Here is a 26,701-nt window from a genome sequence, read left to right on the forward strand (position 1 = left end):
AGGAGATTATTTACGTAGAATTGTTACAAAGCCACAGTTTAGATTGTCAATTTTGTCCTGCATAGCTATGAAATATCCCAGGAAGATTAAACTGTTGATGCAGTCCTGCTGCCATCTTCTTTTACTTTCATGTCATCACAAACTAAATATACTAATATCCTAATGGTTTCCAATTTGGTTGTTACTCACACTAACAATGAAAACATTCTGGTTGTCTATGACAGCGGCACCAAGATAATTAGGATGTCTGTTACCACTCTAAGTATATATTATCCTCGTTTAATTCCAAACAACTCCTATCTAAAATTGTTCAATCTATCTATAAAGACAAACTTCATGTTCACCTGTTGTACATCTTCTACATTAGAGGTGCTCACACTTTTTCAGCATGCAAGCTACTTTTAAAATGACCAAGTCAAAATGATCTACCTACCTCAAAAATGCAAAACATATATTTATTCATAAATATATTGAGAATTCTTATATGTACATGTATATACATATATATACCGGTATTAACCGGTTTACAATTATTTTCTGTTCTGATTCTGTTCTGGAACATTAAAATATATAAAGTTTTCGTTTTCATTCCTGCCAAAATACCAAAAGTTTCCGGTTTACGTTCCATGAACCGGTTCAAAGCCCTGGTGGGTAGTTAGGTAGGTAGGTAGGTAGGTAGGTAGGTAGTTAGGTAGTAGGTAGGTAGGTAGGTAGGTAGGTAGGTAGGTAGGTAGGTAGGTAGGTAGGTAGGTAGGTAGGTAGGTAGGTAGGTAGGTCGATCCTCCAGTTCCAAACACAAGTTCCACCCTACTGAACCATTACTGCCCCATTGGAGTCCAGACACTGTTGGTGGACTGATGAAGCTGATTTCAGCAGTAAGACTGTGCTAAAATGATGGAGTGACTCTGAAGATGTACCTCTGTGCTATTGGATAGACGTAACAGAATGACATGAGAAATGTGATGGAAAGTTATGGGTTTTTTTTAATATTAAACACTTGAATTTCCTTTTACATCAGAAACTAGTTCAACTTTTTTATGTTTCCTCTGTTTTGTCATGCACATACCTGAAGCTTTCAGATTTTGTGAATCATAAAACACAGGACGTGATGCTAAAAACTGTCTGTTGTGCCAATAGATGTTATGCACTCACATGAGACTTGTCTTGATGTTGAGAGTGGCATTGGAAGGTATATTCTCATGTATGATGTCGATTTTGGGATTAGTGTTCCTTTGAATCAGGGGCTGTTTCGGCCCATGAGCACTATACTGCACATCCCCATCAAAGATGGCCAGCTAAAGGGTGATCAAGTGTTAGCTTAGTCCAATGCCCAATCATTAAGACACTTTTACTCCTCCGTCAAACTTGTGAGAGGTAGTTCAAAGATCCCTTTGCCATAGAGGGCGATCTTGATTAGACATCGTGGGACACCTGGCCTTTTCTTTGCGTATGAGGTAATGGTTTGCTCCATTTTCTCCCCAGTTGTTACTGGGACCTCGTAGAAGGTGAGTGGCCACATTACCGAAGGGAAAAGGTCAAACTGTAGGCAGCTATATTTGCTGCAGGTTTTAATGAATATATGGAAAGACTTAAAATGCAAAAAGTTGCATCCCTAATCAACAAAGCAAATTGTTGAGAAAACAAAACACAAAGTTGCTTTGTTTTTAAAAATATTACAACATTACTATAGTGGCACATTTTTTCAATTTTCTACATGGACGTACGTACTCGTTATTTGTTAGTCAGGGAAGAAACGGAGTCATTCTCCACACACATTCCTGGTCCGAAGAATGTGTGTCACTTTGGACAGGACCTGAAGTATTTCAGCACAATGCTATTGTCCAAAAAAAAGATTGCCCATCCCAGAGGTTTTTCTTATTACGTTACTTTGTGTCCATAACTTATTGTATGCCTGGTAACAACATACAGTACAAGACAGTTAACTTACAAATTGCAGTTGAAATTAGTATGTATAACCTTCTTTGAAGCTCTAAAAGGTCAGTGTGCCATATCTGACAATGTTTGCGTGCTGCATGTCAGTCATTTAGAGAAATCACATATAAATCTGACAAAACAAAGAGAGAGGAGGCCTCGGTGTGATAGATGGATGTTTACTGTAGACATGAGTATACCAAAAGCAGATGCTGGGAAATTAATCTCTCTCCTGATGATGATTCAATGCAGTGAAGTTACACACAGCAATGATTCACTCCCACTGAATCAGCATCTGAATTTAATGTGTGTGAATCAAACCAAGCAAACTCCTCCTTAGATTCTTTGCAGAAGAAACCCCCTCTCTGTGTATTTATTCATTTAATTACATATAAAATGGAAACAAACATGTAAAAACTGCTTCATCATGTCTCAATTTGATGGTCTTTTTAGACTAATATGCTGAATCATTTAACCAATAATCATGCGTACAAACAGGTTATATACTGTATTTATTAGTAGTACCATTGAGTTATTTTTATTCTTGCTCTGGCTTCAGTAATTTATTTCTCGTGAAGGAGATGGTGAAGGGGCATTAACTAACTTTGTCCAAGGCTTTCCAAACACAATCTGTGTGTGTTCACCCTCTCATTCGTTTGATATTCCTGACAAAACAAAAAGGTTGTGTTACAAGCCACAGAGAATTTAATTTTATGATATCAAGTTGTGCGGGGACATATGATGTAAACACAAGTCTGACTGTGTAACAAAAACACACATGGTGACTAAGCTAAAAATAAGCATTTCACATTTGGAGAAACCTGCATCAATACTTCTCTGATTCCTCGCAGCTATAGCCTCCTCAAGGCGTGTGAATCAATACAGCTTTATCGCAGGCTTTAAGTCCAGCACATTGATTCAAATCACTGAGTTGTTACACTTCTAGATAATAGCATAATGTGACAATGTCAGGATTAAATCTTTGTTTCCTTCAGTGTTCAGCCATCGTCAAGGTAGATTGAACCACAGCAACAACAGACATTTACTGATTAATTTACAGCCAAGATGTTACAAATATCTATCTGTCTGTCCGTCCGTCCGTCCGTCTGTCTGTCACACATGTAGATACTGTATATATACATGTGTGTGTGTGTGTGTGTGTATACACACACACACACACACACATACACACACACACACACACACACACACACACACACACACTAGTGGGAACCCGTGGAAATTCCACAATAAAATAATTATATCAGACGTCATACCAAACATATGAAAACAAATGTGTTGGTATTATAAACCAGGCGCACCCAACATAGTAAAAAATCAATGTGGTGACGTAACAACTTGTTGGCAAATCATGGATTGTCCTGAGCGGGCGTTGCAAAGCCATAGATGAATGTTAGCAGGCTAACTGGAGAAAGAAAGATAACTAGTCGTAGGATGGGGAAAGGCACCTGTCAAAAGAGCAAGTGGAAAAGAAGTGATAGTTCTGTTAGCTGACTACATGAACAGAATTGTATGTAGTTACTTAACGAGTGTTTTCGTCAGATGCCCGAGGAGCATTTTGGATTCTACATTGATTGTCCCATTCCAAACGGAAACCATAGCTGGACAGACTGTTCGTGCTAGCCAGCTAGTTTCACTCAGAAATCGTTGTCGTTTCCTGTGTCGTTCCTGCTGTTTGGACTTTCTGCTCAAAAACATGAAAATTGTTGGAACCGTTGACACGATAAGCATTGAAGCTTTTCATCCCAATCAGTTCACTGTGGTTCGAAGCTTAATGAGGCAGCATTTGCCCTAGTAAAACATCTAATGGATGCCAAAATATCAGTTGTGTGTGTGTGTGTGTGTGTGTGTGTGTGTGTGTGTGTGTGTGTGTGTGTGTGTGTGTGTGTGCACAAGAAAAAAATCAAATAAATCTATTAATAATTCCCTTAGGGAAAATACTTTTAACTCCAAATGCTTGCACACATATGCAGTACACACACACACACACACACACACACACACACACACACACACACACACACACACACACACACACACACACACACACAAACACACACACACACAAAAAAATGAAATTGAAAATGAAAATGAAAATACAGTAAACATGTACAGTGAGCGGAGGGTGGTTGGGGTTGAGTTATGGACAATGATTGTGCATTGGTCATATCATTGCTTTTTACTTAAAAACGACATTTTTGTCCACTGTGGCAGGTGATTTCTTTTTTTTTTTGACCAAATTTCCGTGCTTTAGAAAGCACCTGCCTTATATCACTGTCAAATCGAACCACTACCTTAATCAGGCCATGTCCACACGTAGCCACATAACAAGTCCGAGAACGGGACAGGGACGTGTGGAAATTCATGCCGTCCCTCCATCACAGAGTTCTCACACCAGCAGGCAGCGCATCCCAGTCTGACCCAGAAGTGGCGTCGGCGAGGAAGGTGAATGAATGATGAATGAATAAATTCATGAATGCATATATAAATTTCATGACTCATAAAGAAACAGATGAACAAATATCCAACTCTCAAGTTTATCAAAGCGTCTTCAATGTGGAGCTGTTATACATCAGAAAATAGCCGGTTTTTACTCCGTCCATTCTGTGAGTATATGTAGACATAGGTCACACACCCTAACGTAACAGCGGTTTTCACCCCCGGATAGAAATACTTTTGGATACAGTGTCCACGTGACAACGCATAACCCTGCATGTTCGTCCCAGATATCTGCGTTGTCTAGTGGACGAAAGGCGTAACCGCAACAAAAAGCCTCGCTGCCAGATGCCTTACACCATATTGTTCAAGCAATTCCTTCTGGCAGATGCGCCGTGATTGGTTGGGCACCATGATTGGTTGGGCGCTTGATTGACAGGTAGTGGGTGGAGTTAAAAAGCGTGACAGCGTGAGGTTTTCAAGTGAGCTTAATCAAATATATACTGTAAATTGGGATATAGAGTATATATATCATCAATCTATCCTCAGGATTCTGAGCACATTTATACATATACATATATATATATATATATATATATATATATACTGTATATAAATATACAGTAAAACCTCGGTTATCAAACGCTTCTGTTCTTGACCAAATCGGTTTTCGACTAGAAAATTCGAGAATTTTACGTTTCCAAACTCGACCAACAATTCGGCTCTCGACCAAACCGGAAGATGCCGAGTGTACCCGAACGCGACTCACTCGGGAGCCGAGCGAACTCGAATGCCCAGGTTGCTTCCTCCGTAGCGTATTTGTGTTCAAAGTCCATTCGGAGCAGACCTGGTCGTTGTTATTTACGCAAATCTGACTTGATTCACACTGAAATTAATCAATTAAATCCTCCATTAGTGGAAAAAATACACACAGCCCCAAGTGTGACCTACAGAAAATATTTGTATTTCATGTTTGCTAATCGATGAGTCTGAATTTCCAGAACATTCATTTGTTCATTAATCTTCCTGTCTGCTTCCTCTGCTTTAGTGGGTCACAAGTGTCAGGAGACTATCCTGGGTGAGAGATGGGGAACACTCCATGCTTGTTTTCAGAGGTGGGAGGAACCTGGAGAACTCGGAGAGAACCCATGTGAACACGGAGAGAACATGCTAACTGCACAGAAATAACTCAAATCCAGAACCTTCTTGTAACAGGTCAGAGGTAGGACCCAAGTACAGCACAGACTGAGACCAGATCACGAATAGTCCAACAGTTTACTCTGAGCTTCGCACGGAATGGCAGCAATATTCCAGAAAAACAGTCTCAGCAAACAGGAATCCCAGCTGACAGGTAGCAGACAAGGAACGAGCAGGCAGAGTAGTCAAGGACAGAAGGCTGGTCAGATTACCGGGGCAGAGACGAGGAAGACGGTCGAAGACAGGCAGAGTCGAAACCGAGGAAGCAGTCCGGAGATAAACGAGAGAGAGCTTTACATGATACGAAGACAATCTGGCAGAGACTGAGAGGAATGGGAGGGTATATATACTGAACAGGCAGGTGATAATCAGGTGAGGAAACAGAGGTGAAGGTAGTTGCACTGATGAGGTGGGAGTGGCAGGCAGGTAGAGCTGGGCAGATGAGAGGAAAACTAGGAGCGGATTGTGACACTTCTAGCTGTAAGGTGATAGTGCTATTCACTACCACACCATGCTACCCCCACTTCTGGAAAATAGTTCTTTAAAATGAGAAACAGTTCTTAAAATGAGGAATGGGTTTTAGGTCCACTGCAGGTATTTTTCAGAATAATGGAACCATATACAATAATTGTAGCTGCTGCCCCTACTTCTCAGAGTGCTACTAGCTTGTTGTACTGGAGAGACTTGCGAGCTTTCTTGACTCAGACGGCTATACTGGAGGGGGCTCATACCCCTATTAGGTTCAACCATGCCAGGCAGGTTTCTTGAGTAGAAGTCAGACAAAAAGTAGCACCTTGTCCTCCGGGTTGGGGGTTGGTCATGGGATTAACAACCCCACCCTGTAAAACACCATCTTGTTACAAAAACATTGATGAAGACAAAGAACCCCGACAACAAGAGATAAAGGCTCTCCAAGCATACAAGCTAAAGGGACAATGATGACGCAAACCAAAACCATGTAGAGGGTGCTTTGGTGGGTTTCCTAGGAGAACCTTCTACCTCCTAGGAAACCCACCGACATCGCAACCTGGAATATCAGGACCATGTTCACAGCAGGAAAGATGACAGTCATTGTGGATGAGATGAGGAGATACAACATTTCTATCCTCGGCCTGTGTGAAACTAGATGGCTCCAGACAGGAGAAGTAAAATTGATCAGTGATGAATCCATCCTCTACTCTGGACATTCAGATGAGAATGCACCACACATGGAGGGAGTCACATTTATTCTCTCCAAAGAATCTCAGAGGGCCCTCATTAGCTGGGAGCCCGTCAATTCAAGGATCATTACTGCAAGATTCCAAACTACACATAAAATAATCAACCTCCATGTCATACAGTGCTATGCACCCACCAACAATTCTGATGAAGAACTAAAGGGCAATTTCCATAACCAGCTGCAACATCTACTCCAGACCAAATTTCCACAACCAGCTGCAACATCAACTCCAGACCAGAAAAGAACAAGACATCCTCCTACTCATGGAGACATTAACGCCAAGGTGGGGAGTAACAACAATGGGTATGAATTTGCTATAGGTGAGCAAGGACTAGGCATCATGAATGTAGACGAGGAAGATATTTGCAGACCTGTGTGCTGACAACAATCTAGTCATTAACGGACAGTTTTCCCCCATAAATCCATCCATAAAGCCCTCTAACTCTGCATGACCACCAAGAAACTAACCGGAAAGTGCAGGCAGTCGAACACACAAAAAGGGATGACTCCTTATCACCAAGGAAGAACAACATCAAAGGTGGACAGAGCATTTTAGGGAGCTGATCAATAGACCACTCCCTGTCCAAGAGAGATTTCACCTTCAACACACTTGCTCAGCATTATTGTGCTCCCCCAACAAGATCTGAGGTAAAGAAGGCCATCAAGGTGGTACGACGTGGTAAAGCAGCAGGGCCAGACGGCATTCCAACAGAGGCCATACAGGCAGATATTGAAACCTCAACCGCCATTTTACATCAGCTAATCAAGAGAATCTGGGAAGAAGAGGAAAACATACCAGCAGACTCGAAGGGCCAGCTTATTGCTACTATTCTTAAGAAAGGTGACCTTGGGGATTGTAACAACTACCGAGGCATCATGTTGCTATCAACACCAGGCAAGGTGCTCAATCGCATCATCTTAGAGAGACTGAGAAAGGAGGTTGACAATGATCTAAGAGAAAACCAAGCTGGGTTCAGGAATACGAAGATCCTGCAGTGACCAAATTGCAATGTTCAGAATCATCATCGAGCAATCCATAGAATGGAACACTCCTGTCTATATTGACTTCTGAAGGGCCTTTGGCAGCATAGACCATAAGCAGTTATGGAATTTATTGACACACTATGGAATCCCCCCAACTACATCAACATCATCCAAAGAACATACCAGGACATGCAATGCCAAGTGCTTCAACAGGACAAGGCATAGGAAACCTTTACATTACTCACTGGGGTGAAACATGGCTGCCTGCTCTCCCTTTTCCTCTTCGTCCTATGTATCGATTGGAACATGAAACAACCCACAATAAAAAGACTGGCATCCAATGGAATCTGACAGAACAGGACCTACACTTTGTGGATAACATAGCACTACTTGCACACAGCCACCAGCAGATGCAAGAGAAATCTGGACTGCTATAAAGAACAGCAGACGGGCTGGGGTTTAAAATAAATGCAGCAAAAACCAAAATAATGAGTATAAACAACAAAAGTACAAACCCGATAAACATCAGGAACCAGCCACTGGAAGAGGTTGACAAAGTTATGTACCTCGGAAGTGTAATAGCGGTGGACGGTGGGACCAAGGAGGATGTGATGGCACAGATAGGGGAAGCAAGAACAACATTTAACATACTAAGCAAGATCTGGAAAACCAAAGACATCTCAATCAATACCAAGCTGAAAATATTCAACTCCGACACCAAATCTGTATTTCTGTATGGATCCCAGACCAGGAGGAGCACCAATCTTCTTTTCCTGTCAGCTGTGACGACCTTCAAGGGTCACGACAACGAATCTATGGTTTCCATCTACCCCTGTCTTCTGCGTCCTCTCTTTGGTCTTCCTCGAGGCCTCCTGCCTGGCAGTTCAAAACTCAGCATCCTTCTACCAATATATTCACTATCTGTCCTCTGGACATGTCCAAAACATCACAGTCTGGCCTCTCTGAATTTATCTCTAAAACCTCTTACATGTGCCGTCCCTCTAATGTACTTATTCCTGATCCTATCCATCTTGGTCACTACCAAAGAGCACCTCAGCATCTTCATCTCTGCTACCTCCAGCTCTGTCTGCTGTCTTTTACTCAGTGACACTGTCTCTAGACCAGTGGTTCTTAACCTGGGTTCGATCAAACCCTAGGGGTTCGGTGAGTCGGTCTCAGGGGTTCGGCGGAGACACAACACCCAACACGATGTGTCACGAGTTTTTGCCGAACACACACGAATCACTATGTACGTTTGACACATTGTGTCAATTCGTGATGACATGCCCCCCTTTGCCATCAATGGCTGTAGGTGATCACGCCACATCGCTTAGCCTACCTGTGCTACATGGGATTTTGCGCACTCAGTAGTCGATTTATGCCTGTCATGATGGTACGTCATCTGATTGCTTTCTTAATATTTTAATTCATAGTAACAATAGTGCGCAAAAAAAGAAAGTGGTCGGACGAATATGTGCAACGTGAATTTACATGTACTGTATAATGGAATGTGATGGGAGTCAGCGCTCTGCATGATTTGCAATGTCAAGTTGAGCAACTCTAGTCTGGCACTGGCAATAATAAAGGAGCAATTCCTTAAGCTGCGTGGAAAACAACAGAAACAGGCTTTGCTGTGAAAATGACATAAGAGCAGCACTTGTCAAGGTGAAGCCACGCATATCTGAACTGGTCTCTCAATAAAAACAGTCACACTGATCTGCAGGTAGGTCATTTCATGTGAGTTCATGCACTGTCTTGGTTTTGTTCTTTGAAAAAGGTGACATTAATGCACAATTCATTAAATGCACCAGTAAAACATATACTTATGTCTTAAATTTAAAAAAGTTATTTTTTTTATTTTTTATTTTTACTACAGAATGGTTCGGTGAGTGAGAATATGAAACCGGCAGAGTTCAGTACCTCCAACAAGCTTAAGAGCCACTGCTCTAGACCAAACAACATTGCTGGTCTCACCACAGTTTGGTACACCTTTCCTTTCATTTTATCTGAAGCTCTTCTATCACACATCACACCTGACACTTTTCTCCACCCGTTCCATCCTGCCTGCACACGCTTCTTTTCCTCTTTTCCACTCTCTCCATTGCTCTGGACTGTTGACCCTAAGTACTTAAAATCCTCCACCTTCTTGATCTCTTCTCCCTGTAACCTCATTCTTCCACTTGGGTCCCTCTCATTCACACACGTACTCCTCTCCTTTCCAGGACAAACATCCACCTCTCTAGCTTCTCCTCCACCTGTTCCCTGCTCTCACTACAGATCACAATGTCATCTGCAAACATCATAGTCCATGGAGATTCCTGTCTAACCTCGTCTGTCACCCTGTCCATCACCATAGCAAATAAGACAGGGCTCAGAGCTGATCCCTGATGCAGTCCCACCTCCATCTTGAACTACTCTGTCAAACCTACAGCACACCTCACCACTGTCTTACAGTCCTCATCAATGTCCTCCACCGCTCTAACATACTTTTCTGCCACTCCAGATTTCCTCATACAATACCACAGTTCCTCCCGGGGCACCCTGTCATAAGCTTTCTCCAGATCTACAAAAACACAGTGCAGCTCCCCTAGCCTTCTCTGTACTTCTCTATCAACATCATCACAGAAAATACTGCATCGGTAGTACTGTTTTTTGCCATGAAACCATTCTGCTGCTCACAAAGGCTCACTTCTGCCTTTAGTCTAGCTTCAACTATTCTTTCCCATAACTTCATTGTGTGGCTCATCAGCTTTATTCCTCTGTAGTTGCCACAACTTGACACATCTCCCTTGGTCTTGAAAATGGGCACCAGGACACGTCTTCCTTCCTCAGGCATCTTCTCACTGTCTAAGATCATGTTGAACAACCCAGTTAGAAACTCTACTGCTACCTCACCTAGAGGTAGCTGTAGTATATCGTTAGGACCGACTGCCATTCCACTCTTCATCCTCTTCAATCCCCTCCTCACTTCATGCTCTGATCTTTGCTACTTCCTGGACCACAACAGCCACCTCTTCTAGTCTTTGTTGTCTCTCATTTTTCTTGTTCATCAACTCTTCATAGTACTCTTTCCATCTTCCCATCACACTACTGGCACCTGTCAATACACTTCCATCCCTATCCTTAATCACCCTAACCTGCTGCACGTCTTAACCATCTACAGTGTGTCTCTCTGTCTTGCCAACCTGTATACATCAGTCTCTCCCTCCTTACTGTCCAACCTAGCTTACAAGTCATCATAAGCTCCTTGTTTAGCTTTTACTATCTTTACTTGCACCTTACGCTGCATCTCCCTATATTCCTGTCTACTCTCATCAGTCCCCTCAGTGTCCCACTTCTTCTTAGCTAACCTCTTTCTCTGCATACACTCCTGTACCTCCTCATTCCACCACCAAGTCTCCTTTTCTACTTTTGTTCCAGATGACACACCAAGTACTCTCCTACCTGTTTCCCTGATCACATTAGCTGTAGTTGTCCAGTCATCTGGAAGCACCTCCTGACAAACTCAGAGAAAGTGGTAACTCCTCCCTAAAGGTCATGCAACACTCTTCCTTTCTCAGCTTGCACTATTTCGTCCTCTCCTCTGGCTTTGCCCTCTTCATCTTCCTCACCACCAGAGTCATCCTACACACCACCATCCTATGCTGTTTGGCTACACTCTCACCTAACACTATTTTTCAGTCACTGATCTCCTTCAGATTACACCACCTACAGAAGATGTAGTCTACCTGTGTGCTCCTATCTCCACTCTTATAGGTCACCCTATGTTTCTTTCTCTTCTGGAAGAAAGTATTCACTATAGCCATTTCCATCCTTTTTGCAAAGTCAACCACCATCTTTCCTTCTGCATTCCTTTCCTGGATACCAAACCTGCCTATCACCTCTTCATCACCTTTGTTTCATGCACCAACATGTCCATTGAAGTCTGCACCAATGAAAACTCTCTCACTTCTAGGTATGCTCTGTATCACTTCATCAAAGTCCAACCAGAATTTCTCCCTCTCCACCAGCTCACATCCTACCTGTGGAGCATACCCACCACTCATCAGTCTATCTGATACATTCCTAACAAACTCCTCCTTCAAGATAACTCCTACTCCGTTTCTCTTCCTATCTACACCATGATAGAACAACTTGAACCCTGCTCCTAAGATTCTAACCTTGCTACCTTTCCACCTGGTCTCCTGGATACACAGTATGCATTCTACATTCCACCTCTGCATCGTGCCAATTAATTCTCTACCTTTTCCTGTCATAGTTCCAACATTCAACGTCCTTATTCTCAGTCCGATATTTTTGGCATTCCTCTTCTCTCTCTTTCTACGAACACACTTTCCTCCTCTACTTGGAGGACCACCAGTAAACATCACCAATAAAACTGCAAACCTTCATCAACCACTGCTTACGACGCATCCTCAGGATCTTTTGGCCAAACCACATTAACAACATTAATCTGTGGGAACGCACCAGACAAGAACTAATAGACGTACAGCTGGTAAGGAGGAAGTGGAGCTGGATTGGCCACAAAATAAGAACAAACAACACAGCAATAATCAAACAGGCATTAACATGGAACCCACAAGGAAAACAGAGCAGAGGGAGACCCAAAAACACCTGGAGAAGGAGCACTGAACAAGACGTCAAAAAGAAGGGACTGAGATGGAAGCAACTTAAGAGGATGGCCCAAGACAGACAAGGATGGAAACGATTAATCAACGGTCTATGTCCCGAAAGGAATATAAAGACATAAGTAAGTAAGTAAGATGCTGCCCTGTTTGACAAATAGTACTAACCTTATACTTTAATCAAAATTTATACATAATGTTTATATTTTTAAGTTTGTGCTCAGAATATGTCAGAGTTAGCTCAAATTTATGTATTTTACTGTCCTAGTTACAAACCAATAGACACATGTAAACATAAAAATAAAAAAATGTAAAAGTTACCAAACCAAACTGTGTTGAAATACCCAGTTTGGTTTGCATGTTTAGCGTCATGGTTGAGGAACTGTTAAAAAATAATGTAACTTTCACACAGAAATGTTGTTAAAATGCTAATTTTTAGCAGTTTTACCACACTCCTTGAGGGGTTGAACACGCTAGCATTTATCACCACTGAACATAAAGTGCAGTTGAATCTGAGAAGGCTAAAAGCAATGGAAACAGGGAGCATCTTATCTGATGCGTGTTGGAAATTGCTGTTTGTATGCTTCCCCATGTAAGCTGACAGGCTAACTACCTATCAGGTCAGCGCACATTTGCTCACAGAATGTTTATTTATTAGCAACCCAAGGGCCAAGACTAGACATGTGTCCATGCCTGTAGATAAGGAGGGGAAATTAACTAGAATGCTAATGTATTGCAGTTCAGTCTGTGGCTTGTGGCTCAATGCATCCACTTATTCTCCTTGTATTGGAAGACCTTCAAATATAAATGCCTTTTAGAGTGTTTTGTTTTTTCCATAGATATTTACAGTATATAGAGCTTAGATAACTGTCATAGCATGCAATTGTCCCATGGTTTGCACAGAAGTTTATTAGGGTTCCCAAGCCATTAAACAATTGATCATCTTTCATTTTATTTCAGTTGAGATGTGCATTTTAATTCATTGTTATTGATGTTTTTAATTGTTAGATTTTTTACTTTTGGTTCATGTAGACTCATGCCTCTCTAATCCTCAAACGCACTGATGGGTTGCATTTTTCATTCCTGAAAATCTGGTGACAACCATGTTGTGTGAAAATTTTGGCAGAAAACTGGCAATGAAATGAATGGAAGTCATCTGTTCGGCTGAGATAATTTCTCCAAATGCCTCTGGCTTCTGCATGGCTGCTCTGATAATCTGTGCTTGTTTTTAGGTGACTGTTTGCAGTTGTGCACATTTAACAAATTCAATTTATCAAGTTACCATTGTGAACTTAGCCATGTCAGCAATAGACAAAAAAAACTTAGCTCCAGGACATTTGTAAAAATGATGACTTTTCCATGTGATACTCTGAACAGTAGATATTCTGTAGTGCAGAAAGTGAAATTTCTGGAATAGGAAATTAAATAAGAAATAAGAATAAGAAAATATGAATAAGAAAATAAGAGAAAAAGACAAAAATGGTCAGGAGTTTACTTATTAACAAATCCATACTGCATCACTTATTGTGGTTATATTATTAATGTTTTGTACCATTAAGTGTTCTTGCAATGACACAGCCATTCAATCAAACGTATGTTGTGAGGTATGTGTGAATGTTACAGATCTGATGATGAATTATAGTGTTTAGATGTCATTCAATGACTGAAAATCCTCCCTCGTGTGTTCTGGTTTTCTCTGTCTCTCTCCTGTCTGTTTTTGTAAATGTATGTGATTGTGGCCTCCTTGTGATCTCCAGGCCTATCTGCCATCGCTTCACTTCCTGAACATCACTGTGTCTCATTTCAGGCTCTGCATCCTTTAACACTCGATCTCCCAGAATTCTGCAACTAGTAGAACTCCCATAGGGAGTCATTTTGACTACTTGAACATTATTTGTGTAGAAGTTCGATCATCATTAGAATATCCAAGAATAAATTGATGGATTAGGTACTAAAAACACATTAGGACAATAAAACTATAATGATTGAGTGTTTTATTTATTTACTGTAATTGACACAACATAGCTTGTCTGCAATAACACATCCAAATTCGAACTTTGAAATAAAAACATATTTATCTCTGGGAAATTAAAACAAATGTATCCTGCTTCAAAATAGTTTGGTGTCATCATTAGACCTTAACAATGAAAATTATTAACTTTTTAAAAATGTTTCTTGTGAATTTTATTTACATGATTGATCTCCAAAGGGAAATTAGTGGCACACTGTAGTAGTCAAATCAAATCACATGCATATGTTAGTGTGTACACACCCTGAACAAACACATGCACACATGGGGAGGTAGAGTGGCAGGCAGCTCCTGCTTGGTACGCCCCAAATGAGCAACTTGTAAGGGGGACGGTACATCATCACCTCAGCAGGGCACCTTGGCAGTGCTTTGGAGGTGACCTGACACCTCCCATTGTCAGCTCACCTCCGGTTGTTTTTTTTGGGGGGGGCGGGAGTGGAACTCGAACCGCCGATCTCAGAACATTGGACGACCTGCTCTACCGTGTGCTCTACCACTGAGCCACCACCACCCTATTATTATGAACATTCCAAAATGCTCTGATGGCTGCCAGCCAGCTGGAGACACTGATGTTACAACGCCAAGTTGTTTTGTTTATGGCTCACAAACACTGATATTTCCCTCGTTCAACAAAGGTAACTTGTGTTGAGAGGGGGAAATATCACCACTGATAACTTCTTTACTTCTGTTGAACTTCTAAGGCACTAAAGGCCAAGAAAAGCAGCCTGGTTAGTCCAGTAAATAAGAGTAGACAAGAGCTCCCTCCATCTGTAGAGGAGCAAAGGGCCCTTCCTCCATCACAAGTGGCTACGAGGCTAAACTGGAGACTGTTACTTACTACAACAGAACAAAGGTTGGAGTAGATGTGCTTGATCAAATGGAGAGGAAATACTCAGTGAAAGCCATTACATGAAGATGGACATTGGTGATGTTTAATAATATTTTTGACCTGGCTGCAACAAATGCTTCAATCCTGTTCAAGAAACGCACCAATAAGATGATGTTACAGAGGAACCTCATAATGCAACTCGCAAAGGAACTTTGCTAACAACACATGAAAGCAAAATGATGGTGCGAGAGCACTGGTTGGAGCAGCAGAAAATGGAGAGGAGAAAGCGGTGCCAAGTGAAGAATGTATAAGAAAAATAAAGCAAATGTGTAAGAAAAATAAAGCAAATGTCCTAAAGCAGTGGGAGCTGCACAACAAAGATACAGGTTACCTGTGTTGACTGCGACTGATCGGGAGCCGTAACCAAACCATCTTGGCCTTGCAACAGCAGGATCTCCAGCTGGCTGGAAGCCATCACAGCATTTTGGAATGTTCATAATAGTTAATAATTTTCATTGTTAAGGTCTAATGATGACACCAATCTTTTTTGATGCAGGATACATTTATTTTTATTTCACAGAGATACATTTGTTTTTTTACCTATTCCACCAATGTATTCTTGGATATTGAAATTATAATCCAAATTATATACAAATAATGTCCGAGCAGTCAAAATGACTGCCTATGGGAATTCTAGGTAGAAACACTGAGATCTCTTGAATTTCTAAGTATCAAACAATGTCAGACTAAAATATACAACCATTTAGAAAAAGTGAGGTTCCTACTAGTACATATGTTTTTTAAAACCAAGTTATAACACAAATAAAACATAAGTTAAAGCATTCTTAAAGCAATACTTATTGGCCACCCATTTTCACAAATAAATTGTTTAAAAATCATACAATGTGATTTCCTGTTTTTATTTTATACATTCTGTCTTTCACGCTTGATGTGTACTTATGATGAAAATTACAAACCTCTCTTACCTTTTTAAATGGGTGAACTTATATACTTATTGGCCCCACTGTATGTAAAAAAAATTTAATGACCGCGGAGACCACAAATGTCTGCTAATACTCGATAGTCCACATCTATATGAAACCATCTGTGTGGAAATATTTATTGAAGTATTGAAATAATGTAATTGCATTGAAAGGACAGCTAAAACGATGTAGAAGGAGAGCCTTAGGGGTTCAGATGGAAGGCATGAGAGACTTGTATGGATGTACAGTATGTCTGACAGTCAGTCAGTCATCTTCAGATTACCACCGCTGTATCCACCGTAGCGAGTCACGGGGAGCCGAAGCCTATCTCGGCTGCATAGGGCGTGAGGCGGGGGACACTCCGGGCACGACGCCAGTGCACCGCGGTGTACAGTATGTATGGAGGTTATATGGATGTTTTTGGGCTCCACAAACTAACTTTATTTCTTGCTGACTCACCCACTGCTGCTTCTCTCCGGGAAGAGGGGGCAAACAATACTTTCCATCTTACTCTGTAAAGTGAGACATAATTTTTGCATCCCCCCCATGATTTGGATCAACTCCAAAGTTTTATAGTTCTTCCTTGGCCCCTGTCCCATCCTTCAGAGAAGAGCAACCAAGTGACCAAAAACATGACATCCTTGGTGAAGTTAATGAAGTAACTGCAGCGACAGCATCAGAGCCAAACAATTCTCACCTGTGCAGAGGTTTTCATCCCCATTTAGCTCAGGGTTATTGCTTAATGACACATTTATTGTGTGATTCAGACTCTCATTAATCCTGTTTCTTCTGGTTCAGCAGATGGAAGCTGTTTCAAGTAAAAGAGAAACACCGTTCAGTTATTGAATAAAACAGCTCTACTACTTTGATGCGGTGTAAAACTATGTGGCCTGTTTTTGTAATACTTAAGGGCTTATTGGTATTGCAATCAGACATCTCCATCTCACATTCAAGCAGTACACATTACACATAGGCATTCAGATATTAATGCCACACTGTAAAAATGTCACTGAATCCCCTCAAGCCTACAAAATGGAACTGATGGGAATATATGGGATGTTCATCTAAGGTTACTGTAAAGTAAAGAAGAATATGTCATTCTTTCAGTTAAACTAACTACACATGATTGTGTCTGTTACATTTTACTGTTCTGTATGTTTAAGGTTAAGGTCTGTTTTAGTGGAGAAATAGTCTTAGTCCATAGAATTATTGAGTGATTACAGTATTTGCAGTATCTGTCCTGTAGAAAGTAAAATAAGGTTTCTCTTTTTCAACTTTGTCATTCTTTTCCTGCTATTCTATAAGCATTTTCTAATTTGGTTTTTTGCAAAATTGTAATAATAATTATGGTCAAATATAAAAAAATATTATAATAAATGCTAAAGCAAATGAAAATATAGTACTCAAAAAATAAATAATATTACAAAGATGATATAACAAAGATTTAAAAGAAAACAGTCAAAAATTATTATATAAATATATGTATTAAAAAATGTGGCATTTTACGTGTTGAACCCAGGAAAGTAAGGTCCTGGGTTCAGTTCTGTGTGAAGTTTGCATGTTCTTACCATATCTGCATGGGGTCTCTCAAGGTTCTCGGTTTCTTCCCACCTTCAAAAACAAGCAGCTTAGGTGAACTGGTCACTCTAATTGTCCATACGTGTGAGTGCGTGCATGAGTAGTTGTTGTCTTTCAGGTGGATGGATGGATGGATGGATGGATGGATGGATGGACGGATGGATGGATGGATGGATGGATGGATGGATGGATGGATGGATGGATGGATGGATGGATGGACGGATGGATGGAAATTCAGCATTGGTGTGAAATTTCAATCTGGATTTTAATATTTCTTCTGCTGATTTGGGGTGTGTGATACAGATGAGGTGAATCTATTAAATCTTAAGAAATTTGTGATTTTGTCACTTAAAATTTCAGAAACATTTCAAATCATGGGATTCACTGGACAAGAAGGACATGGGAAAACTAACCTGAACAGCTTTACTTGTAACTAACACTGCCTGACAAAAATGGTGCAGTAAAAAGTCCAACAAAGTTCTCTGGGATTTAGTGATAAATTGTGTACTCATCTTGAGGAAGTTGCTCATAAAACCTTTTAATGAATTACAACTGGGAGAAGGAGAGTACTAACAACTTGCATTAACTATGCTGTGTTTAGGTTTTGCCATGAACTGGCTACTATTCCAGGGTGTGCCCCGGCTCTCAATCGTAGCCAGCTGGGATCAGATCGATCAGAAGAAATGACCATCATTTCTGACAAGCAGCTGAAGACAAGAGAATTGTCATGTCTTCAAGAATATGAATGAATGTATCCTGGCTTCATGTAAGTTTTATGTATAAATTGCATTGCAATGTGCCATTAAAAGAATCATTGTGTTAATCCTGTTACATTGAAAGTACACTTGGCAGTGCTTGAGAATAAAGCATGATTATTTTGATCAAAACGAATTTAAATATAAATGTGCATGTCCACTTTGGAGTCTCGTTTCCTTGAATGCAAATTATTGGTTACATTTTTTTAAATTATTCAACTAATTTTGTCAGTAGATTCTTTTGTATTAACAACTTTTAACAATACCTGAAAACTTTATTTAAAAAAAACTGTTCTTCTGTGTGACAGTGTGGACAAAAGTGAGCTAGATCAGGTTATTAACTGAAATAATAAATAAAAAATCAGTGGTCCGAGCAGTAAGACCAGCACAAGGACTTTTGAAAGGTGAAATTATCCTTGATTTTACGAGTGCAGGGGAGGCTTTAAGAGCAAAATGACATTCATCAGGCTGGTGAGCACCCGCGAGTGAAGAATCAGAGAATCCCTGGTTGGAATCTCCAGGTGCAAATCCCTAAAAAATACCTAAAAATCCATCCTTTTCACTCCTATCTAATCTGTGTTGCTTCTCCTTGAACAACAAGAATTTGTAACCACTGAGTCACACACACAGGACGGTCACATGTTCACACTTAAAAATGCATGAATACAACACTCATATATTGCACATTCTCATTTCTTGCTCTTAATCTTACCCTGCATGCCTCGTCTATCCCTTCAGCGGCCGTGTCTGAATGACAACCAGCTCGCATGCCATAGTAAGATGGAGGCTTTGAGCCTGGAGGCTCCTTCGCTTATCTATGGTCTAAAAGAAATTCAGGCAGCAGTGCTGATAAACCTACTCCTTAAAAGTATGCACCTGCACATGGATCTGCAGAGAAACAACCAAACATGCACACTCTGGGCAACACAATGGAATAAATTCACCACTGCTGTGCAAGGTGGACTTGTAAAATAACACCCGTAGCCGATTGCATGGCTATGACAAAAAGATAATAACACAGTTCTTCTCTGCTGGTGATTTACGATCGCATTGGGGACTCTCCGAGGACTGCTGGGGGACCACAGCATGTTCAATTGACAACAGTGTTTTATTTTCATTACACTGTCAAAACTGAGGAGGACTCTGGACATATGTTCACACCCTGGCTTAGCACCAACAACAGGCAAACATGTCCTTAAAGAAAACTGTGTGTGTGTGTGTGTGTGTGTGTGTGTGTGTGTGTGTGTGTGTGTGTGTGTGTGTGTGTGTGTGTGTGTGTGTGTGTGTGTGTGTGTGCGTGTAGTACAGCTGACAAGATGATGAATTGCATATGCAATGGCAGCGCTGCTATTTCCAATTCACCAGTAGCCGTCAGAGTGGCTAAACACTGTAAGGAAAATTCACATTCTATTTGGAGCACTCATGCACTAACACTAGAGTTCATAGGAATTGTTTAACTGAAATGAGAACAGGTAAAGTCGAACTTGCGCTCGCTGTGATTTCTTCCACCGGCTTCACATGTCATCAAACTGCTAAAATAAATTTATCCTCCTAAAGAAAGCAGTGAGGTGGAAGTAACCCACCAGGGCTGTCTCTTCTACGTCTACGTATATATCCCGGGGTGGATGGAGGTGATTGTGATTCTAGCTCTTGCTTTTACAGTATATGAGTAATAAGAAACTTCAGCTATTTCTGGCCTTCTGTTGCACTCTGACTTGAACATACGGCCGCTTAATAAGTTAGTCTGTCTGACGGAAATGGAGCAGAGTCTGTGGGTTTGGAGAGGACCCAGTGAACAGTGGGGCTGACACCACCAGGATGTGGAACCAGGTTCATGAGGTGTTGTTGGACAGGGACAGCAGGCTCCTGCTCATGAGGTCACCGTTCTCCCCTTCGTCCCTGCAGCAGCAATTTATGGTTACAACAGGTCCTGGTTTTTAGGGTGAACTCATGACTTCTCTGCCTTGCTGGTAAATAGGACTAATTCTCTTCTTCAACCTCTGAAGGTTGAGGAAGAGAAGGGCTCATCAATAGGGGCAGCTGGGTGCAGATCCCACATTAAAATGTGTTTGAATGTGATCAAGTAAAACACAGGTAATAGAGACATGGGAATCTGGATTTAAAAGGATATTTCTAAATATATACTAGAATCAGTTTCACTATTCTTCTTTCATATACTCATGTAAATGCATGTTGGATGATCAGAGGAGTCTCTTTGTGTCACAGCCCCAATTCCAATTTTCTCTCCTGTCCTCAGGATTCTGGATTCAGACCAATTCAATACACTCATTCCTGTCAGTTGTGCTGCTGCGGCCATGTGGAGCCACATTTTGTAGTAACGGTGCATTTTGTAATAAACGTCAAAAATGTCTTAAGTTATTACATAATCTGGCAAAATTTATTACAAAATGCGGTACTTTATTACAAAATGCGGTACTTTATTACAAAATGAAACGAAAAAGTTATTACATTTTGGACTATTTATTACACAATGCATCGTTATTACAAAATGCGGCTCAACAAGCCACCTGCTTCCCACCGCCAATGTGGCTCCACCTACTGCTATGTTCAGAGTCAGACTTCAGTTCACTCCAGATTGTAATCAGTCAGTCATTCTACTCTTCAGAATTCTTGGATAGATGTTAGATTTTTGCTTGTTTCCTGGATCTTGCCTGTTTGTCCTTTCCTTGCCTGATCTTTGACTACCTGGATTAGGATTCAACTTTAAAATTATGAATGTGGCCCTCCTCTGGTGTACTCGCGTTTGTGTAAAACCATACTTACCACTAGTGATGGGTGGATGAAGCCGCATGAAGCATTGAAGCTTTTCATCCCAATCGGTTCACCCTGGTTCAAACCTTCATGAGGCTTCATTTGCTCTAGTACGACATCTACTGGACGGTAATATATCAAGTGGCATGAGTTGAGGTGTGTAGCATTTTGCAGAGAGCCTGTGAATAAAACTGTCAGCAAAATAAAGAAGTATGCAAAACATGTATATTACAGTGGACTATATATATATATATATATATATATATATATATATATATATATATATATATATATATATATATATATATATATATATATATATATATATATAATGTCCCTCTCACCCTTTGTGGGATGGTATCTGTGTGTCATCCTCAAGCTCGGGTCCTCTATCAGAGGCCTGGGAGTCTGAGGGTTCTGCGCAGTATCTTAGCTGTTACTAGGACTGCGCTCTTCTGGACTGAGGCTTCAGATTTTGTTCCAGGAATCTGCTGGAGCCACTCTTCCAGTTTGGGGGTCACTGCCCCAAGTGCTCCTACTACCACAGTGACCACATTAACCTTGACCTTCCACATCTGTTCCAGCTGTTCTTTCAACCCTTGGTACTTCTCAATCTTTTCGTGTTCCTTCTTCGTGATGTTGGCGTCAGCTGGAATCGTCACATCTATCACCACTGCTCTCTACTGCTCTTTGTCCGGTTTGTTAGCCAGCAGCTGTTTGTCTGTCTGGAAGCTGAAGTCCCACAGGATCTTAGCCTTGTTGTTCTCAACCACCTTTGGTGGTATGTCCCATTGGGATTTGGGTACTTCTAGTCCATACTGGGTACAGATGTTCCTGTACACTATCACAGCTACTTGGTTGTGCCTTTCCATGTATGCTGAGCTGGCGAGCATCTTACACCCTGCTACCACATGCTGGACTGACTCTGGGGCTTCTTTACATAGCCTGCACCTTGGGTCAGATCTACTGTGGTAGATGTTGGCCTCTTGCCCTTGTACTTAGGGCCTGTTCTTGTGCTGCAATGATCAGTGCCTCTGTGCTGTCTGTCAGTCCAGCTTTATTCAGCCATTGGTAGGTCTTCTTGATATCAGCCACTTCCTCTATCTGACGGTGGTACATGCAGGGGCTTGTCCCTCCATGTTGTCTCCTACTCCTCCTCTTCCGCCTCAGGTTTCTGCTGTCTAAGGCATTCACTGAGCAGTTCATCTGTCGGGGCCATCTTCCTGATGTACTCTTGGATTTTTGATGTCTCATCCTGGACAGTGGCCCTGATGCTCACTAGTCCTCGGCCTCCCTCTTTCCACTTTGTGTACAGCCTCAGGATGCTGGACTTGGGGTGAAACCCTCCATGCATGGTGAGGAGCTTTCTTGTCTTGATGTCTGTGGCTTCTATCTCCTCCTTTGGCCAGCTTATGATCCCAGATGACAGGCAGTGCATACATGTTGATGGCTCGGACCTTGTTCTTGCCATTCAGCTGACTTCTCAGGACCTGCCTTAGTCTCTGGAGGTATTTGGCTGAGGATGACTTCCTTGCGGCCTCCTCATGGTTTCCATTAGCCTGTGGGATTCCAAGGTATTTGTAGCTGTCCTTGATGTCTTCTATCCTGCCCCCTGGTAGGTCAACCCCTTCAGTTCTGATCATCTTGCCTCACATATATATATATACACACACACACACACACACACACACACACACACACACACACACACACACACACACACACACACACACACACACACACACACACACACACACACACACACACACATACACTGTATATGCTGTATATACTGTATATACTGTATATATATTATACTTGTACTATAAGTATTTATAGATATATAAGTATATATAAAATTATATTTAAACAAAATTAAAAACAATTTCTCCCTGTGGCAGGTTCCATTTCCTGATTCTCTCCTAAACCAACTCTCTCCATACTATCTAAACCTCTCTCCAAAATATGACTGACTCTATCCAAATTCCACACTGTCTCCACACTAGCTAACCACAACTCTCCACCAAACAACCACATTCTGAATGGAGTGTGATCGCTTTATATCGGTGTGAATGCACGTGTCACGAGCCAATCAGTGACGTGGTATCAGCCGCGTAGGGAAGCGTTCCCGTGATGGAAGCGTCGATACTGAAGTCATGCCCGAAGCCTTACTGCCCGGCGATGCTTCAGACGTCATCCGTTTCATCTCCTCCCTCAGATGAAGCAAGCCTCGATACACGCTTCGCGGGAACGCCCCTCTCCTGCTCGGCACACGCTTCAGAGCTTCGATCCCCAGCGTCACATCATTACTTATCACACTTTCATTATCAAAAGCTAAGTTTTGAATATATTGTTTTAGATGAAACCGGTCCGTGGTTCAAAAAAGGTTTGGGACCACTGGCTTAAGGCATCAGCTATGTTAGGAGAAGAAATAACTATATATGGAGTTCCCACTTAACATAATTTTACAGTGTTATGACTGTTCCAACAGTTTTCATGTTTTTAAGCGGAGTCCAAACAGCAAGAACGAGACAGAAAACGGCAACGAATTCTGAGTGAAACTCCGACTGAAAGAGAGGAAAGGATTGCGTCACAAAAAGAAAAGTAATACTTAGCCAGAGCCAATGAATGTGGGGAATACAAAAAGTATGTCCGTTTACAAAAGGACTGCTTCGGCCAAAAAGGTCATCCGTCCGTTTGCGAACAGCAGGGGGTGAAAACTTTTCTAAGTGCTGTCGTACTGTCATCAAAAAAATGGGAAAAACTCAGCTGAAAAGGATGAAATCAAAGCTTTGCTTTGCAAGTTTATTAAGTTTCCTTCCAGCCCTGCTCATATACGCAGCCAATCTATGGCCAAAACTGTGGTGGGGGTTTCGTTTTTCTTAAGGACAGGAGACAGTGTAAAATACAAGATATTTATTTGTCCATTCAAATCATGTATAGGTTGAGTAGCAGTACAATAATATCGTCAATAGGTTGAGTATGAGTCCAATAACATCATCGATGATATTGACAGACAGACAGGTTCAACAAATACTTATCCAAGCATGATGAGAGGTCTGGGGACGATGAAAAAGTCCTCCGGTGTGTTGTTGCAGAGTACTCTGGGTACAGGAAAAACTTCAAGTACAAACTAAAAAATGGATCACATCTCTTTTTATACCCTAAAGGTGTGACTATGGGGAGGTATTAACCTCGGCCCATCTGCTTTCAACCAGTTCTTTACGGGCTTTCAGTTGGTACTTCAAGACCTCCAGACGTTACCAAAAATATCAAGTCGACACTTTCACAAAACTATGTGATGACATAATATAATCAGTCACATGAACCCTGTGAGGATCTGCTGCAGACATTCTCTGGATGACCCTGTGCAGAAACATACAGTACATTGTAATTTCAGGTACAGTGTATGAAATGATCTGGCCAGCTGCTTCTGTCAGTGTCTAACTTCTTCCAAGGATACCCACAGTCATGCAAGCATTTCCAAATATGGTCTAACAGGAATTATTTTCATGCAGCGTCTTCATGACCTCGAGACATTCTGGGGCCACCTTCACAAGCGCTGAATAATATGACACACACAACAATCCAGATCTTTGGTTCACTTAGATGATATTGTTTTACTATATTATTTTATTGTATTAAAAACTTTCCACCACAAAACAACAAGGGAAAATCATCAGACCATCCAGTTATGTTTCTGTTGCAGACTTTGTTGAGTTTACTAATGCTCCTCCGATGAAGACGAACTGAATCCCTACTGTGATCTCATTCTGTACGGATGATTTTGAAAAGTCTCTCCACCAGATTACAGACTCAGCGGAGATCAGGATGGCGTCTGCACTGTAATGGCCGTCATGCTGGTTTTGGTGCCTGGTGTCCAACGCTCGCAACAGGATGTTTCCAACTCTGGAAAGTTACATCATCAAAAACTTAAACTTTTTTTACTCTAATAAGATAAAGAAACCAATGTTCAGGTAGTAAAGTAATCTAGAAAGAATATGTGCTTGCATACATGACATCACCGTGTCTCATGTTGTGTTGCAGCAAAAGCTCGTCTAGCATCAGTTGTCTATTGTTTAGCTGGAGCTCTCCACGCTAGCAGTGTAGCATTAGCTCCATAGAACAAGGTAGCTATTTATTCTTTTCATATGTTTGGTATGAAGTCTGATATTATTTTTTTATCGTGGAATTTCCACGGGTTCCACCTAGTGTGTATTATAAAGTTATTTTCCGTTTAACGGCACCCATTTTTACTCAAAATCACTCAATTGTTACATTTACCGCTGAAATACAAAGAGACCTGTGGTGAGGCACCAGCCAACCAATCCTCACCATGCATTGTGCAATGGCTCAGCTAGCTGTGCTGGCATGCTATACTGTAATGCTGTCTTTCTATATGTAGCTATTAAAATTAGGGATGAGCGAGTACACCGCTTTCTGTATCTGTATCTGTAACTGTTCAACCATCTAAATTATCCGTATCCGTATCTGTACTCAGATACGGATACCACTTCAACAACCACTTACGGGACTTAAACCGGAAGTGGTTGTGATTTGACCAGAAATGGGTGGGGCTTACATCAGTACATTATTTTAAGTCTGAAATTGATATGTATTAATCAGAAGTTCCTATATTTATTGTTTATTTTAAAACAATTCACAGTACAGCCTCAGAATTGAGATCACAATAGTACAGGAATGCTTTTGATCACAAGAGTAAAGGAACTATTTACGGAACAAGTTTTTTATAAACTCAGAACATGAAGCGCATTAATGAATACAATGCATGCAATAGGAAATTATGAACTACAAAGTATGCATGAACAAGAATTGTCATACTCAACACAAATTTCTAATTTTTTTCTTTTCTTTTTAATTTTTTTTTTAATTTTTATGAACCAACTGTTTTTTTCCCATTATTTTTATCCCCTAATGTTCTTGCCATTTTTTTTCACACAAAGTTTATTAATGTGTGTGTGTGTGTGTGTGTGTGTGTGTGTGTGTGTGTGTGTGTGTGTGTGTGTGTGTGTGTGTGTGTGTGTGTGTGTGCGCGTGTGTGTGCATGCTATGTAATAGTTAAAATATCTATACAGTATATACATTATTAATTTGAACTGAAGTGAGAAAGTGTCAAACGAAGAGCAAGCAGGTAAAAAAAACAACAACAAAAAAACGACTGGTGTGGAGGCAGTGACCGATGCGACATGAGCAGTTTCAGCTCTGTCTGGTTAAATGCACCAAATATAAAACAAAACTAGAACCAAGTTCACCAAGTGACATTAAATAGACCGAAATAGAGGAAAGCTGAAGAAAACCTAAGGAAAGCAGAGTGAGCTAA

General features: G+C 41.0%; 1 protein-coding gene across 1 annotated transcript; it reads left to right on the forward strand.

Moving 5' to 3' along the window:
- Positions 1–5,130: 5,130 nt before the first annotated feature.
- LOC137608820 (craniofacial development protein 2-like) lies at positions 5,131–7,187 on the forward strand. Its single transcript, XM_068335405.1, has 2 exons — positions 5,131–5,204; positions 6,593–7,187. Exons 1-2 carry the CDS (start codon positions 5,131–5,133, stop codon positions 7,185–7,187), a joined length of 669 nt encoding a protein of 222 aa, XP_068191506.1.
- Positions 7,188–26,701: the final 19,514 nt, after the last annotated feature.

Source organism: Antennarius striatus, chromosome 15 (genome assembly GCF_040054535.1).
Source record: "Antennarius striatus isolate MH-2024 chromosome 15, ASM4005453v1, whole genome shotgun sequence".
NCBI classification, from domain to species: Eukaryota; Metazoa; Chordata; class Actinopteri; order Lophiiformes; family Antennariidae; genus Antennarius; species Antennarius striatus.